Source organism: Phycodurus eques, chromosome 2 (assembly GCF_024500275.1).
Source record: "Phycodurus eques isolate BA_2022a chromosome 2, UOR_Pequ_1.1, whole genome shotgun sequence".
NCBI lineage: Eukaryota > Metazoa > Chordata > Actinopteri > Syngnathiformes > Syngnathidae > Phycodurus > Phycodurus eques.
This window is the reverse complement of record NC_084526.1, coordinates 17,049,910-17,067,255: the sequence shown is the minus strand read 5'-3', so window position 1 is coordinate 17,067,255 and position 17,346 is coordinate 17,049,910. Positions and strand designations below refer to the sequence as shown.

General features: G+C 43.2%; 1 protein-coding gene across 1 annotated transcript in view; it reads left to right on the top strand.

Moving 5' to 3' along the window:
• The window catches only part of slc6a2 (solute carrier family 6 member 2), a 73,742-nt gene that overhangs the window by 45,198 nt on the left and 11,198 nt on the right, over positions 1-17,346 (top strand). Inside the window, exons 8-12 of the mRNA XM_061668877.1 lie at positions 453-577; positions 4,648-4,760; positions 6,670-6,798; positions 8,185-8,284; positions 10,785-10,885. Of these exons, the coding sequence (XP_061524861.1) occupies positions 453-577; positions 4,648-4,760; positions 6,670-6,798; positions 8,185-8,284; positions 10,785-10,885 (568 nt within the window). The remainder of the gene's footprint in view (positions 1-452; positions 578-4,647; positions 4,761-6,669; positions 6,799-8,184; positions 8,285-10,784; positions 10,886-17,346) is intronic.

The window sequence follows — 17,346 nt, the reverse complement described above, 5'->3', positions numbered from 1 at the left end:
AAAGGAGGGCGAAAAAGGCAAAGATACTCCCGGCGCACAAACACAGACAAGCACTATGCACTAGCTAAGCAAAAACACTATGATGCTGGGGACAAAATGGCGGACGAGGCACAGGCGTCGTAAAGTCGAAACGTTGTAGGTCGAGTGCGTCGTAACTCGAGGACTTCCTGTAGAATGACGATACACCGTAATGATGATCTTATTTCAGTTCATTGTCAAATTTGCTTCGTGTGAAATCTGGGCCTCTTAAGTTGTCTGTTTTATGAATGGCATGAATAATGGCAGGTGGATACACAAATTAATTGTACATTCTGCGATCGTGTGGAAGAGCATTTCATTATTTTGTCTGTCACTATATGTCACTGGCATACTGTAAATAGCTGAACAAAGACATTATTTGTAGTAAATCATGAACTAACTACTTACTATAAGTTATATTTTTATCTCTCCAGGGATGCTCTGTTGACCAGCACTGTGAACTGCGTCACTAGTTTCTTCTCAGGGTTTGCCATCTTCTCTGTGCTGGGCTACATGGCGTACAAACATGGGGTGAAAATCGAAGACGTCGCGACGGAGGGTGAGTCAATGCATCATTTCCTCACAATTGCATTTTTCACCAAACTGCAACATCAGAGGGTCACTCATTAGTTTGTGTATTAACTATGAACTTCTTGGAGCAGAAATTGTCTAAACGTTGATTGTTGGTCATAGAATTTTCCATCCATCCATCCATTTTCTACCGCTTATCCGAGGGCAGTAGCTTTAGCAGGGACGCCCAGACTTCCCGCTCCCTAGCCACTTCATCCAGCTCTTCCAGTGGGGATCCCGAGGCGTTCCCAGGCCAGCCGAAGGACGTAGTCTCTCCAGCGTGTCCTGGGTCGTCCCTGGGGTCTGCTCCCGGTGGGACGTGCCCGGAACACCTCACCAGGGAGGCGTCCGGGAGGCATCCGAATCAGATGCCACAGCCACCTCATCTGGCTCCTCACGATATGGAGGAGCAGCGGCTCTACTCTGAGATCTTCCTGGATGACCGAGCTTCTCACCCTATCTCTAAGGGAGAGCCCGGACACCCTGCGGAGGAAACTCATTTTGGGCGCTTGTATCCGGGATCTTGTTCTTTCTGTCACGACCCACAGCTTGTGTCCATAGGTGAGGGTAGGAACGTAGATCGATCGGTAAATCGAGAGCTTCGCCTTTCAGCTTAGCTCCTTCTTTACCATAACGGAGCGATAAAAAATCTGCATCACTGCAGACGCTGCACCGATCTGCCTGTTGATCTCCCGTTCCATTCTTCCCTCACTCGTCAACAAGACCCCATGATACTTAAACTCCTCCACTTGGGGCAGGATCTCTTCCCCGACCTGGAGAGGTCACGCCACCCTTTTCCGACTGAGGACCATGGTTTCAGATTTGGAGGTGCTGATTCTCATCCCAGCCGCTTCACACTCGGCTGCGAACTGCTTCAGTGAGAGTTGGGGATCACGGCTTGATGAAGCCAATAGAACCACATCATCTGCAAAAAGCAGAGATGCAATACTGAGGCCACCAAACCGGACCCCCTCTACGCCTCGGCTGCGCCTTGAAATTCTTTCCATAAAAGTTATGAACAGAATCGGTGACAAAGGGAAGCACATGGACTGAACAGCCCGTATCAGGGGTTTCGGTACCCCATGCTCCCGAAGCACCCCCCACAGGACCCCCCGAGGGACACTGTCAAACGCCTTCTCCAAGTCCACAAAACACATGTAGACTGGTTGGGCGAACTCCCATGCACCCTCGAGGACCCTGCCGAGGTTGAAGAGCTGGTCCACTGTTCCACGACCAGGATGAAAACCACACTGCTTCTCCTGAATCTGAAATTCAACTTCCCGACGGACCCTCCTCTCCACCACCCCTGAATAGACCTTACCAGGGAGGCTGAGGAGTGTGATCCCCCCGTAGTTGGAACACACCCTCCGGTCCCCCTTCTTACAAAGGGGGACCACCACCCCAGTCTGCCAATCTATTGGCACTGTCCCCGATGTCCATGCGATGTTGCAGAGGCGTGTCAACCCGGACAGCCCCACAACATCCAGAGCCTTTAGGAACTCTGGGCGAATCTCATCCACCCCCGGGGCCTTGCCACCAAGGAGCTTTTTAACCACTTCGGTGTCCTCAACCCTAGAGATTGGAGAGCCCGCCTCAGAGAACCCAGACTATACTTCCTCATGGGAAGGCGTCTCCGTGGAATTGAGGAGGTCTTCGAAGTATTCTCCCCACCGGCTCACAACGTCCCGAGTCGAGTTCAGCAGCCCCCCTTCCCCACTATACACAGTGTTGATGGTGCACTGCTTCCCCCTCCTGAGACGCCGGATGGTGGACCAGAATTTCCTCAAAGCCATCCGTAAGTCTTTCTCCATGGCCTCACCGAACTCCTCCCATACCCGTGTTTTTGCTTCAGCGACCACCAAAGCTGCATTCCGCTTGGCCAGCCGGTACCCATCAGCTGCCTCAGGAGTCCCACATGCCAAAAAGGCCAGATAGGACTCCTTCTTCAGCTTGACGGCATCCCTCACCTTTGGTGTCCACCAACGGGTTCGGGGATTGCCGCCACGACAGGCACCGACCACCTTACGGCCACAGCTCCGGTCGGCCGCCTCAGCAATGGAGGCGCAGAACATGGTCCACTCGGACTGTCACCCCCCTTCTCTGCCCTGCCGGTCCTCCAGTTTTTAAATGCATCATACACCCGACAGTGAGGGGAGGGCAATGTCGAGCTGGGGAGGGCACTCGGCTAGGTGTTCCGGCCCCCCAGCCCGCTCTCTAGCCCACCTAAAATACACGCTTCCTAGCCTAAAACATTAAAACTGCAACAACAAGAAAAAATCAGTCTAACGTGTTCCATAATTTCTCGTACATGTGCATTTCCACCCCACCCCCCCCAAAAATAGTCAAATACCCTCGCGGGGCCATATTGATATAAAATCCAAAATATTGGGGATTTTGTTCTTATATTTTCAGATGGGGAAGGAAGCATAATTAAATATGTCCATATAAATTTTGGTGATGATTGGTGGCAGTTTTGTATCATTAAGCGACATCAAGCTTTTTCTGTATCGTGAGTGGCCTATGGGGAGGAAATGCTTGATGTCCATAAAATCAAAAAATATTAGGGACTGGATTCTGATATATTCAGAGGTTGAAGTGGGCATAGGTATAGATGTCCACATAAATTTTGGTGACAATTTGTCGCAGTTTTAAACGTGACATTAAGCGACGTTAAGCTTTATCTGTATGGTGAGTGCATATGGAGAGGAAAACGTTTCACGTCATTAGAATCCAAAATATTAGGGATTTCTTTCTGATATTTTCAGATGGGGAAGAGGACATAATAAGAGCTCTCCATATAGATTTTGGTGACGATTGGTCGCAGTTTTTTGACATTAAGCAACGTTAAGATTTTTTAAGCATGGACTGTCTCAACACGAGATTTAAAAAAATAAAAAACAGCATTACATCAGCGCATGCATGCTACTTGGTGGAGTTGACCTATTGCGGGGGTGGTCTGGAACCTAACCTCCGCAAAAAATGAGGCATTACTGTATATGTCGTCAAATGATGCACGCTTGCAGGGATATCATAAATATGTGACACCTTACAATCCTTTCAAAGTTTTTAAATCGCCCAAAGTTAAAGTAGGGAGGAGTAATTGTTTTCATATGTTAGTTTTATTGGCGTGCCAGGCCCCATATATAGGTCAATTATTTTTAAAGATTATACGACAAACTGTGCGGCACGGTGAACGACTGGTTAGAGCGTCTGCCTCACAGTTCTGAGGACCGGGGTTCAATCAATCAATCCCCGTCTGTGTGGAGTTTGCATGTTCTCTGCGTGGGTTTTCTCCGGGCACTCTGGTTTCCTCCCACGTCCCAAAAACATGCGTGGTAGGTTGATTGTAGACTCTAAATTGCCTGTAGGTGTGAATGTGAGTGTGAATGGTTGTTTGTGTATGTGTGCCCTGCGATTGGCTGGCAACCAGTTCAGGGTGTACCCCGCCTCCTGCCCGAAGATAGCTGGGATAGGCTCCAGCACTCCCGCGACCCTAGTGAGGATAAGCGGCTCAGAAAATGGATGGATGGATGGACGACAAGTTTAAGTTATGATTTGCAGACCTCAAACCTCAGTTTGAGAAAGAAAATAGGCGTATTTTGACGAATGATTGGGGTTGGAGTCAGTCTCCATGTGCCCAATTCACGGCGCAGATCTGTGATCTCCTCCTAAGCCGACTTCACAGCATCCGCCCGTGGCGGTTTGCTTGCAGTTCCGGGTGAACGAACTGTACTTTACGCGCTTCGACCTCCCGGACTCGAGCAAATCAGTTTCTTCTTCTGCCATGTCAAAGTCTGTCAGTGTGCTCATCGTGCGCCACATTTAAAGGCAATGAGAAGAGCAGCTTTGATTGGACAGGTTTGAAGTCAGCTGTGATTACGCCGAAAGCAGCGCAGATGTCCCTCTTTTAAATATGGCGGGGGTGCACTGGTCCACGAAACCAAACAACACCGGGTCTAACCCGCCTCCGCACAGAGTTATGCCATGCGCCATGCCGGATTCACGCCAGTCATGAAAATAGAGTCCCATGTCTTGACATGTTTGTTTTTGGACACACAGGGGCAGGATTGGTGTTCATCATCTACCCAGAGGCCATTTCTACCCTTCCGGGCTCAACGTTTTGGGCTATTGTGTTCTTCATCATGCTGCTGACTCTCGGCATCGACAGTTCGGTCAGTCTAAACTGATTACTCAAACATCAAGGATTCAGAAGTAAACTATGGATGCAAATGTGAACGGGTGTCCTCAGTTTACGACAGAGTTCCGTTCCTATGGCAGCAATGTACTGCAAATTTGTGTGCAAATCACTGCAGTCCAATCACCAACCTATGCGAACAAAGTTACTCATAATTACATTTAATATTTGTTTTAAACGCCAGCACGGTGGGCGACTGGTTAGCACATCTACGTCACAGTTCTGGGGACCTGGGTCCAAATCCCTGCCCCGCCTGTGTGGAGTTTGCATGTTCTACCCATGCCTGGGTGAGTTTTCTCCGGCCACTCCGGTTTCCTCCCACATCCCAAAAACATGCGTGGTAGGTTGACTGAAGACTCTAAATTGCCCGTAGGAGTGTATGTGAGAAGGAATGGTTGTTTGTTTCTATGTGCCCTGCGATTGGCTGGCGACCGGTTCAGGGTGTACCCCGCCCGAAGATAGCTCCAGCAGCCCGCGACCCTAGTGAGGATAAGTGGTAAAGAAAATGGACGGATGGATGGATTTGTTTTAAACACTATTCTAGGCCAACAATCAAATGAAAAACAGTATGTTTGTTGATAACTGAGCATGGACTAACAATTGGGATGGGCATAACAATTGATTAGTTGAGTAAATGATCTTTAATACGTTAAACAGTTGTGTGGAATTGGTTGTCAATGTCTGGACCCACCCATCCATCCATTTCCGTACCGCTTTAGCCTCACAAGGGTTGTGGGCGTGCTGGAGCCTATCCCAGCTAATCAAGAAAAACACATTAGTACACTCTTGATATCTGTTGATACACTGTTGATCGTGTCATGATCACTTGCCTTAATGACATTCAGCAAATCTCCATTTGTTACAATTAAAAAAAAGAATACCCCCCACTCCCCAAAAAACAAGAACATGCGTGTTTGCTAGATCATTAGTAAAATAGCTTCCAGCATTTAAAAAACAAACAAACAAACTGTTATTAAAAAAAGAAAACTAGCCGGCTGAAATGAAAATAAAAAAAACCTTAAATAAGACGGCACGGTGGACGACTGGTTAGAGCGTCAGCCTCACAGTTCTGAGGAACCGGGTTCAATCCCCAGCCCCGCCTGTGTGGAGTTTGCATGTTCTCCCCGTGCCTGCGTGGGTTTTCTCCGGGCACTCCGGTTTCCTCCCACATCCCAAAAACATGCATTGATTGGAGACTCTAAATTGCCGGTAGGCATGACTGTGAGTGCGAATGGTTGTTAGTTTTTTTTTTTTTTTTTTTTAGCCCTGCGATTGGCTGGCAACCAGTTCAGGGTGTACCCGCCTCCTGCCCGATGATAGCTGGGATAGGCTCCAGCACGCCCGCGACCCTAGTGTGGAGAAGTGGCTCAGAAAATGGATGGATGGAAAACCTTAAATATTTTTATATACTGTATTTAAAAAAGAATTAAGAAATAACTTTTATTTGTATTTATTAGTTTTACGAGAAAAAAATAGCACTTTATCCATTAGTTTTATTTCAAGTTCAAAAAACACCTTACATCATTCCATACATTATTTGTATTTAAATATTTATGTCATTATTTTAAAAAATAATGAACGAAAAATAATGTATACAATACTATATGGTATTTTTTATCTTTTTAAAACTAAAACAATTAAAAAATACAAATGCTCTTAGCTATTGCTTTAAGATTTTTTTATATAAAAACAAACAAATAAAAATAAACGGTATCACTTTTTAAATAAAATTGCTTATAGCATTTTCTTTTCTATTTTTACCCAATAAAAACTGACCCAGGATCTGTTTTGTGTCACTACCTTTAGCCTGGGAAAACCACAATAAGTGGATTATGTTTGTGTAAAAGCAGTGAAGCAATAAATCTCTTGTCTGTTTTGTCCGTCAGATGGGCGGCATGGAGGCTGTCCTCACAGGCCTGACGGATGACTTCAAGATCCTCAAGAGAAACAGGAAGCTGTTCACCTTCGCCACAGCCTTTGGCACCTTCCTGTTTGCACTGCTCTGTGTTACTAATGTGAGTATCACAATGTTCACCCATTCTCTGCCCTTCAATACCTAAATGAACAAGTGCTTGTCCTGCTTTTATAACAAGCTTTATCCTTGCTGTTATGTCACCTTACAGTGGAACCTCAAGTCAAACTCTCCTGAGGTTTCAATTCAGAATCCTAATTTGAAACCTTGACCCTGTCTTGACAACCTGATTAAAATTCCCTGACCAGAAACCCTAATCCCATCTAGAAACCCTTATTTGACATCCTCACCTTGGCTTTAATTGTAATTTGAAACACTCACAATGACTTCAAACCCCAAATGAGGTTTAAAATCCTAACCGAGGCCTAACCTGAAACTCTAACCCTGTCTTGTAACCCTAGTTTGAAACCCTAACCCTGTCTTGAAACCCTAATATGCAACCCTAATCCTGTTTTGAAACCCTACTTCAAAACCATAATGGTGTGTTGAAACCTTGGAAATCCTAATCCTGGTTTAAAATTCTAAGTGTCGAAACCGTACCTTGAAATTCTAACCCTGGCTTGAAACCCAAACACAGGTTGGAAAGCCAAATATGAAACCTTATACCTGGCTTGAAACCCTAACCGAGTTTGAAACCCTAATTTGAAACCCGAACTGTAGTTTGAAACCTCAAGCCTGTCTTCAAACACTAAATTGTAACACCCTGTCTTGAAACATGAGCGCAAGCTGGATATCCTAAATTGAAACCCTACTTTAAAACCCTAACCTTGACTTTAAACCCCCATATTTTACCCCTATTTGGATATCCAGTAATGATGCCTGTTTGTATTGTGCAAGCGGGCGAAATGAAATTATAATTTTTTTTGGGTCATCAGACCCTTAAATTAAGAATATCAACATTCACCCATCTGTCATCAATTAACCCATGTAGGTCTGCTGACATCATACACTTATCATTGTTAGAATACAAACAAACAGCGTGTCGTCGCTGCCTCAAAGGAACTAGTCATATCTCATGATGCCTTTAAACGTCAAAGGCGCTCGGAGCAATCAAAGGAGAACTCCGGTTAACCGATTAGAATTTAATGAAAAAGGCATCAGGACACAAGATCTATTTTTCCCCCACTTTTTCAAGCTTCCCAATTGTAGCAAAATTAATTGTTTGGACTCTGTTAAATAAATCAGTCTAATGATTAGAAAAGTGAACTAATGTCCTCCGCCTGCCTCTTCCGTCACATGAGGTTTGGAATCCAAGATATGAGTCAAAGAGCCCACTCACAAAAATGACCGCTGACATGCACCACTGAGGACTTGCGTTTCCACTGGTGAATAATTAGATCTTTAAAGGGAGAAAATTGAATGCACCATTTTTTTTTTATTTATCTGCCAAAAAAAACCCAAAACACAAGAAATTCCCTTGCCTCTTTAGGGCGGAATCTACGTGCTGACTCTGTTGGACAAGTACGCTGCCGGGACATCCATTCTCTTTGCAGTGCTGATCGAGGCCATCGGCGTGTCGTGGTTTTACGGTATGGAATTCTATTATGCCATGTCTCTGCCTATAGGAACAACCTCACTGCGTCATCCGTCTTGTTAATTGAAACGGAACGACGGAAAACTCAACCGCCAGTGTCTGTGGAAACAACAAGCATTTTGTGCTTTTCAATCAATCAATCAGACTGTATTTCGAAAACACTTTACTTACATTAAAATGCAGCACAAAATACTTTACCCAATAAAAGCAAGGAAAGTAAGCAAACGCAATGCCACCGACACACAAAAACAGATGCACACAAAGACACAGAAATTCCCCTCACCCCCTCACCTTCTTTCACACATAGCACAGTATGTAAGAGCACTAAAAGAAGGCAACTGAAGCTATCTTGCTGTTAGCAATTTGCTTTGACGAAAAACTAGAGGTCAGATTAAATAAATAAATAATAATATAAAAATTAATTCATTCATCTTCCGTTCCACTTATCCTCGCAAAGGTCGCGGGCGTGCTGGAGCCTATCCCAGCTATCATCGGGCAGGAGGCGGGGTACACCCTGAACTGGTCGCCAGCCAATCGCAGGGCACATACAAACAAACAACCATTCGCACTCACATTCACACCTACGGGCAATTTAGAGTGTTCAATTAATGCATGTTTTTGGGATGTGGGAGGAAACCGGAATTCCCGGAGAAAACCCCCGCAGGCACGGGGAGAACATGCAAACTCCACACAGGTGGGGCCGGGGATTGAACCCCGGTCCTAAGAACTGTGAGGCGGACGTGTTAACTAGTCGTCCACTGTGCCGCCTAATATAAAAATTATACAATTTAAAATAATAATAGGCGGCACGGTGGCCGACTGGTTAGAGCGTCAGCCTCACAGTTCTGAGGACCTGGGTTCAATCCCCGGCCCCGCCTGTGTGGAGTTTGCATGTTCTCCCCATGCCTGCGTTGGTTTTCTCCGGGCACTCTGGTTTCCTCTCACATCCCAAAAACATGCATTGATTGGAGACTCTAAATTGCCTGTAGGCATGACTGTGAGTGCGAATGGTTGTTAGTTTCTATGTGCCCTGCGATTGGCTGGCAACCAGTTCAGGGTGTACCCCGCCTCCTGCCCGATGATAGCTGGGATAGGCTCCAGCACGCCCGCGACCCTAGTGAGGAGAAGCGGCTCAGAAAATGCACACAGTTGGAACCCGGGAATGCACACAGTTGGAACCCGGGTCCTCAGAACTGTGAGGCTGACGCTCTAACCAGTCGGCCACTGTGTCGCATATATATATATATATATTTTTATTTTTTATTTTTTTAATGGATGGATGAATGGATGAATGGATGAATATGATATAAATATTCAAACACGAATGAAGCCTATCCATCCAAATATCAAATATTTTAATTTTGGTTGCTCTGTGCTGACATCTTCTGGTGGAAGCCATTGTAATTTGTTATTAATCAAATATTTTGCAGGTAAAGTCCACAAGCTCGAGACGACAGCGATACTTGCCATCGCGTGATGACATCACTTAGGAAAAGTGGAGTCGAATTAGATAGATAGATAGATAGATAGATAGATAGATAGATAGATAGATAGATAGATAGAGAGAGATGGATGGATGGATGGATGGATGGATGGATGGATAGATAGATAGATAGATAGATAGATAGATAGATAGATAGATAGATAGATAGATAGATAGATAGATAGATAGATAGATAGATAGATAGATAGATAGATAGATAGATAGATAGATAGATAGATAGATAGATAGATAGATAGATAGATAGATAGATAGATAGATAGATAGATAGATAGATAGATAGATAGATAGATAGATAGATAGATAGATAGATAGATAGATAGATAGATAGATAGATAGATCGATCGATCGATAGATAGAGCTGTACAGTCCTTTCCTGTGTTCGAAAGGAAGCACCTTTATATGTCTCCTTGACCCCATGACGTATTCCAACGAAGGTTAAGGAAAGGTGGCATAAAGAATAGGAGATTGGACTTTCCAAAGAGGGCTATGGTATAAATGCCTGTTTGTATTGTCTTTAACACCAATTATTTTCAATGTGTCTTTATGATACAAAGCTATGAGGATTTATGAATAGAAAAGCATGCACGTCTCAATGCTATATGAGTTGTTGTTGTTGTTTTTTAAATCAGAAATGCTAAGAAAAATTATAGCGCTTGTTTTTTCGAGGAAACCTCACTAAGCTTGGAGCTGCTTGCTATTTGGTCGTCTTCAATTATATCTTGAATTTATTGGCAGGCAAGCCAAGTAAAATTAAAACAACATTTTTTCAGGACATGATAATTAGAAATTATGTGCAAAGCCATCACATCAGCTCATATCACATCATGGGGCTTTGAGGGTTGTCTTTTGGGAGCATATAGTTGGCTTTATAGTTGGCTCGCTCTTAGTAGAGCAGCTCCAACTACCGGAGACAAATATGTTTTTTGGACATACTTGGCAAAATAAAGATGATTCTGATTCTGATTCTGATGAACTTATCATCTTCTTTTAGGCGTGGATCGCTTCAGCGAAGATATTGAGCGGATGATGGGCTTCAAGCCAGGACTTTACTGGAGGCTGTGCTGGAAATTTGTCAGCCCTGCTTTTCTTTTGGTGAGGAAAATATATACACAGTATTCACACACACACACATACTGTACAGTATGTAGTGTACATGTAGATATACATTGTATATACAGTACTTTGCAAATTAATTTGACCACCACCCCCCATTAGTTTCAGAGACTATCCAGCATCATGAAGTGCTTTGATACCGACTCTTTCGGTTTCAGTGAGATCTTCTCGTTTTACCATTTTGAACAGGAATGACAAATTTCGAATTGGATTAACTATTGTATACCCAGATTTGAGCTTGGCTCACTGGGATTCTCTGTCAAAAATTTTGCTTTAAACCTTATTATTGTCGACTCAGCCATATGGTACTGAGCAGCCAGTACAGTAACCTGTGTACTGCTTTCCTGTATTGGTTGTTCTCACATTTTTCCAATTAATGGTGGCACCACAGCAAAAACAAATACACACATACACACACACACACACACACAAAAGCAAAACATACTCTTGAGGTTAATACTTTTCAGATGCTCAGAATCCAAAGAACTGTGCTTCTTGACTGGGATAGGCTTGTACAAAACCCTGACCCTGCTGAGGAAAAGTCCTGTAGAAAATGGATGGATGGAAAAATTCAAAAAACTATTAACCACCATTTCATTTGTTAGTGCTCGTTCCAGTCACTTGACTCATAGGAAGGCACTGTGTAAATATCACTAACGAGTTCACTTGTGGTCAAATAAAAAAGTTTGTGAAAGATAATGAAAGCACTGTAGCATATGTTAAAAGATCTCTAGCACATCCATCATCACGTTGCCTCTTTCAGTCAAACAACTCGTCCAGATATTAACGGTATGACAACTTGGCTTTAATGTTTGTTTTTTAAGTACCACCCATGATTTTTATATTTCTCAGAACTCTTAGGGCCTATTCCTGGAACCGAGTGGCCTCCAAAAGTCAGACCCCAAAACCCAAAAAATCTGGTGTTGAGTTTTTCCCTTTGTTGTTCATTTTATCGTTATTATGTTGGATGATATCTCCTCCATGTATTTCTTTCCACAGGGAAAGTTTTAGAAGAATCTCTTTTCTCTTTGCACAGGAGAAAGGTCCCTTAAGGCCAGCGATGAGCAAGTTACGTCCAAAATAGATAAGATATATTAAGAGCTATTAAGCGACCAGTAATTAAAAATATTTCCACACCGACATATACAAAGAAACCAAAATAGTCGATATAAAGAGGTATTTTCCAAAATGCTATAACTCCGTTTGGATTTTATTCTGAGAAAAATGACATGAATTTACCAAGGTTTTGGGCAAGGTCATCCGGGACCCTAAAATGCATATATTTTTGGCAAGATTCATGGGTTTGCAAAGCATCACGTTTTTGTACACACATTGAGTGACGGTACTAGTGACTGGATGTACCGTTAATGACATCCCTCTCTTCCACTGGCGAGTCACCCGTCACAGAAGTTCCATACATTACAGGTCAGACAGCAAGAAGGTGGGACTTAAAAACATGTTACTGAGATTGTAACAGGTAAACTGTTATCGTAATTAAAGAGTGTTGAATGGTGTTTGGTGTGGAATAACTTCACTGGCCAAGCACTTTTAGAATTGGCTTATAATGCAGATCACAAGCAAGGCCCTCTGATGCAAGTGTGATTTTTTTTTTACTGGGAAAACCAGAAAAAAAACGTATTCAGCATAGGAAAAAATCTATAACCACCACCTTAAGGGCCGCCACACAAGGTGCGACATGGACTAAACCGACTGAACTGTTAGACAGTGTGGAGGGTTCAGCAACTAGTTTTCATGAGTGGCTGACAATTGACCACTGGTTTTGCTGTGATTCAAAATTTGAATTGCAGGTGAATGGTGTCACAATGTCACCAATCAAAAATAAACATGAGCTTTCACAAAACAAAACAACAGTTTCCGTATGCATAAGCCAGACACAGCCGGCCAGTGGGCACAGTGGCGCCACCAGGCTGTACCAATACAGTATACACAGTATTTATGGATTGTGTTTAACACTAATACAATATTTATCCTTTTATATGTACCTATGGCTAGAAGGAAAAGTGCAGGGAGTCTGTTGCTGAAATGCATGTGTAGTCATTGAACGTGGCAATCAATCAATACCAGCAGCCTCTCAAAATATCCGGATTCCCTCCTGTATTATCACCAATTTCCCTTCTTTGTGGCAATCCGCTTCTTTTTTTGGCAATTGCACCATGTTTTTATGGTTCAATAAAATAATACAGTACATCCATCCATCCATTTTCTGTACCACTTATCGCGGGCGTGCTGAAGCCTATTCAAGCTATCTTCGGGCGTGAGGCGGGGTACACCCTGAACTGGTCGCCAGCCAATCACAGCTAATACAGTACAGTATATTGTATATATTATGTGGAGTGTCAAAACCCAATACAGGTTGTGGCGAAGAGTTGCCAACTTTAATTTCTTTTCGTAATGGGTCACTTCACTAAGTGTTGCTTTCTTGCATTCCTTCCCAGGAGTGACCAACCATTTCGGTTTCTAATGTATTGTCATTTAAAATTGGCTTTACCCACCACATCTGCTAAGGGGTAGGGAGGATATTTAAGAAACACAAAAGGTGGCATTAATAATATTGACAGGGACTCCCCTCGGGTAGTCTTGAATCAAAAGGGGTCCAGGGTGAGAAGTTGAAGCGTTTACAGGACCTTCAATTGCAACATGACTGAAAATCTCAGCAAACACCCCATATCCAAGCCTGTCTGCACCGCTCCAGGAAAACCTTTAAACCAGGGGTGTCAAACTCATTTTAGTTCTTGGGCCTCATCCAACCCAATTTGATCTCAAGTAGGCCGGACCAGTATATCCGTGGCCTGCGCCAGTGTGTTCCACTAACATGTGTATGTGTTCACTGTGATGGGTTAAATGCAGAGAACAAATTTCGTGTGCATGCATGCATGTTCATGACAATAAAAGATGATTCTTCTTCTTCTTATAAACTATTAGTAACGACAATTTCACTTTTTTTTTACCATCTTTTTGGGTGCACATAATTACAACTACATTTGGAAAAATATTCACATTTATTGATTATTATCTTGTTGCCAATCTTGTTTCAAATCATATGAACAATCTCGAATCTCATAACAAAAATAGTGCAATTTCAACAATATTATGAATATTATGTGTTTTCATCTACAGTTGCAACAAAGAAATCACAGTAGATCTACAAACTGCATGTACCTTTTATAAAACAACCTATTTAGAAATCTTTTTAAATTTACATAAATTTTCACAAATGAAACAATTTTCTATTTTGCTTGTCCTCATTGGGGTTACTGAGGCCTATCCCAGCTGACTTTGGGCGAGGCGCAGGATAAATCCTGGACTGGTCACCAGCCAATCTGGAAAAACAACAACAAAAAAAGTTTAAAAAGTTTAAATACTTGCTTTTCATACGACAGTGACTATTCTCTTTGTTTGTGAACAGATGCTCTGGTCGGTCTGTCAGTAGGTAGTTTGTGAGTTTGTTTGGTAGGCAGCTAGGTAGGTAGGTAGGTAGTTTCGTAGTAAGGATTATGCAAAAACTCTATAAATTAGTTTGATATGTTTGTAGGTAGGTAGTTTGTTGGATTATGCAAAAAAAAAAAAAATCTATATTATTTTGGTGTGTATTTCGGTAGTTTGTTAGCTAGATGGATGATGCACAGAATCAGAACTATTTTGCTGTGTAGGTAGGTAATTAGTTTACTTGTCAGATTATACCAAAAATCTATAGATAAGTGAGTTTGGTATGTCGGTCGGTAGTTTATTTGTTAGCTCGCTGTATTACGCAAATAATCTATACATCTGATGTCCATGAAGCTTGGTTGTGGAAGAGAAACAGCACAATTCACCAAAACGTTAGGGAAAAGCAATATTAAAAATGTGGGATAGTTATTTTCTTATTTGGCCATTGGAATTAAAGTAGAGTTGTGGTGAATGCTTCTTCTTCATGGGCAACATGGCCTGGGTTTAAATCATGCCCAAGGCTGTCCAGTGTGACTATTCCAAATGTTTTCTGCCAAGAGGTAACCTGCTAACATACAGACTGACAAACAAGCACTTATATAGTAGTATAAAAAAAAATTCTCTCGTTTTGCTTTTTGAGTAACAAGTGACCCCTTCTCCCAGTCTTGCTGGTCAGTTGGGCTAGTTCTACAGCACACCCATGACCCTTCTGAGGATAAGTGGTATAGAACAGATAGAAAAGAACTGCGCTTTACTGAGAAAAGCTATCCCTTTGAAGAAGTTGGAGCGATGATTTGGTCCATTCTCCAGTGGTTCATTGCTGCTCACACTAAACAGATATATTCCATGTGAGATTCACGCTCCTGTTGTATATGGAGCATGTCATCGGGACCAAACCATAGCAGACACTAATGTACACACCAGGAAGGCTCTAGCCAGGCATCTGTTTAATGCACTGAACACCTTGACAATGCCCAGGTCAACACACAACATTACAGCCCCTGTCACAAGGCCAGCTTGCCTCAGGCAGACACAGTTCAGCTCCAGTGCTTTCATAACTCATTTAGCCTCCTCGTCCTTCAAATGCTAAAACTACTGGGAAACAGTGGCAGAAGACAGAAACACTTAGCAGCAAGTGAATACAAGAACTGAGAAAAAGGATAACATTAACTTGATACCTGAAACATCTAAAGGCTTGAGCGATGCGGCTGATCACAACTTGCACAGTGTGCTGGGTTTGGCAATTATTTTCATGAGTAAGTGATCAGTTGGCCACTGGTTTTGAAAAATGTTATTTGCCAGTGCACAACGTCACAATATTGCAGATTACTGCCAATCAAAATGCATATAAGCTTTCACTCACACTAAAAATACATTTCTGTGTTTTAAGACCACGAGACACAGGACGTCCGTTGTGCCGCGTATTCATAATCTGTAATGCTCATGGGGATGAAATAGACAAGTTTGTGGCCAAAATGTGCGCGAGCCGTACGTAATGCACTCGGTACATTGAAGCGAATGCGAGCGAGCCTCTTTTAAAATATCCACAGTCTCGCTTATTCTCGCAAACATCCTCTCTCCTTAGCAGCCCGCGTCTTCCTTAACTATGCATCTATATTTTTATGATTTGATAAATGTGATTAATTACAAGCTCGCTGTACAGGGTGTCCGTATAGCCAGTCCCTTCGTGTGCGGGGGGGTGTAAGTCACCAACTGTCATTTTTTTGCGATGGTCCGGTCCAGTCGGGTTTGACTGCATTGTGCAGTGTGCAGCAGGCCATAGAGTGAATAGAATTCAAATGCATGTTGAAGTTTATGGTTAATAAACCGTTAACCTTCCCATGTGTGTGTGTGTTATGTGGGGACCCAGACACAACAACTCAAAGCAAGGTTCTGACGTTTTAAATGACATTGCCGCAGTTGAGCTAGCTCATTAGTTCGCGGGCTAGCAGCTAACAGTTAACTTTCCCATAAGTGTCTCTGTTATGCGGATCTACGTGTGACGTATGGAGCAAGGCTGTGGAGTATTGGAAGGAGCCAACGCCGGTCCGCCGGTCCTCGAGCTCACTAGCAGCTAATGCATACTAGCCTAGCCGCTCGTAGAGGGCCACTTCGCAGTGGAGCCGTCCAACTCACCATCGGCTCGCTACGGGAGCAAACACGCATGTATGGTGCAGTTGAGTAAGTTTTTAGCCAGGACTGTGTAGTCTATATTATACAGTATATATATATATATATATATATATATATATATACACATACTTGTTTTTATCCTTTCATTATTCTGGCGTTGAGCAAATAGAAAACATTTTTGTAGTCCTAACTGACCTAAAAACAGGTTGTTGGAAGGTGAACCTTTGGCCCAGTCTGAGGTCCTGAGCACTCTGGAGAAGGTTTGCGTCCAGGATATCCCTGTACTTGGCCGCATTTATCTTTCCTTCGATTGCAACCAGTCGTCCTGTCCCTGCAGCTGAAAAACACCCCCACAGCATGATGCTGCCACCACCATACTTCATTGTTGGGACTGTATTTGACAGGTGATGAGCAGTGCCTGGTTTTCTCCACACATACCGCTTAGAATTAAGCCCAAAAAGTTCTATCCTGGTCTCATCAGACCAGAGAATCTTATTTCTCACGATCTTCAGGTGTTTAGTTTTTTTTGAAAACTCCATGCAGGCTTTCATGTATCTTGCACTGAGGAGAGGCTTCCGTTGGGCCGCTCTGCCATAAAGCCCCGACTGGTGGAGTGCTGCAGTGATGGTTGACTTTCTAGAACTTTCACCCATCTCCCGACTGCATCTCTGGAGCTCACCCGCAGTGATCTTTGAGTTCTTCTTTACCTCTCTTACCAAGGCTCTTCTCTCCCGATTGCTCAGTTTGGCCGGACGGCCAGCTCTTGGAAGGATTGTGGTCGTCCCAAATGCGCTCCATTTCAGGATTATGGAGGCCACTGTGCTCTTAGGAACCTTAAGTGCAGCAGAATTTTTTTTGTA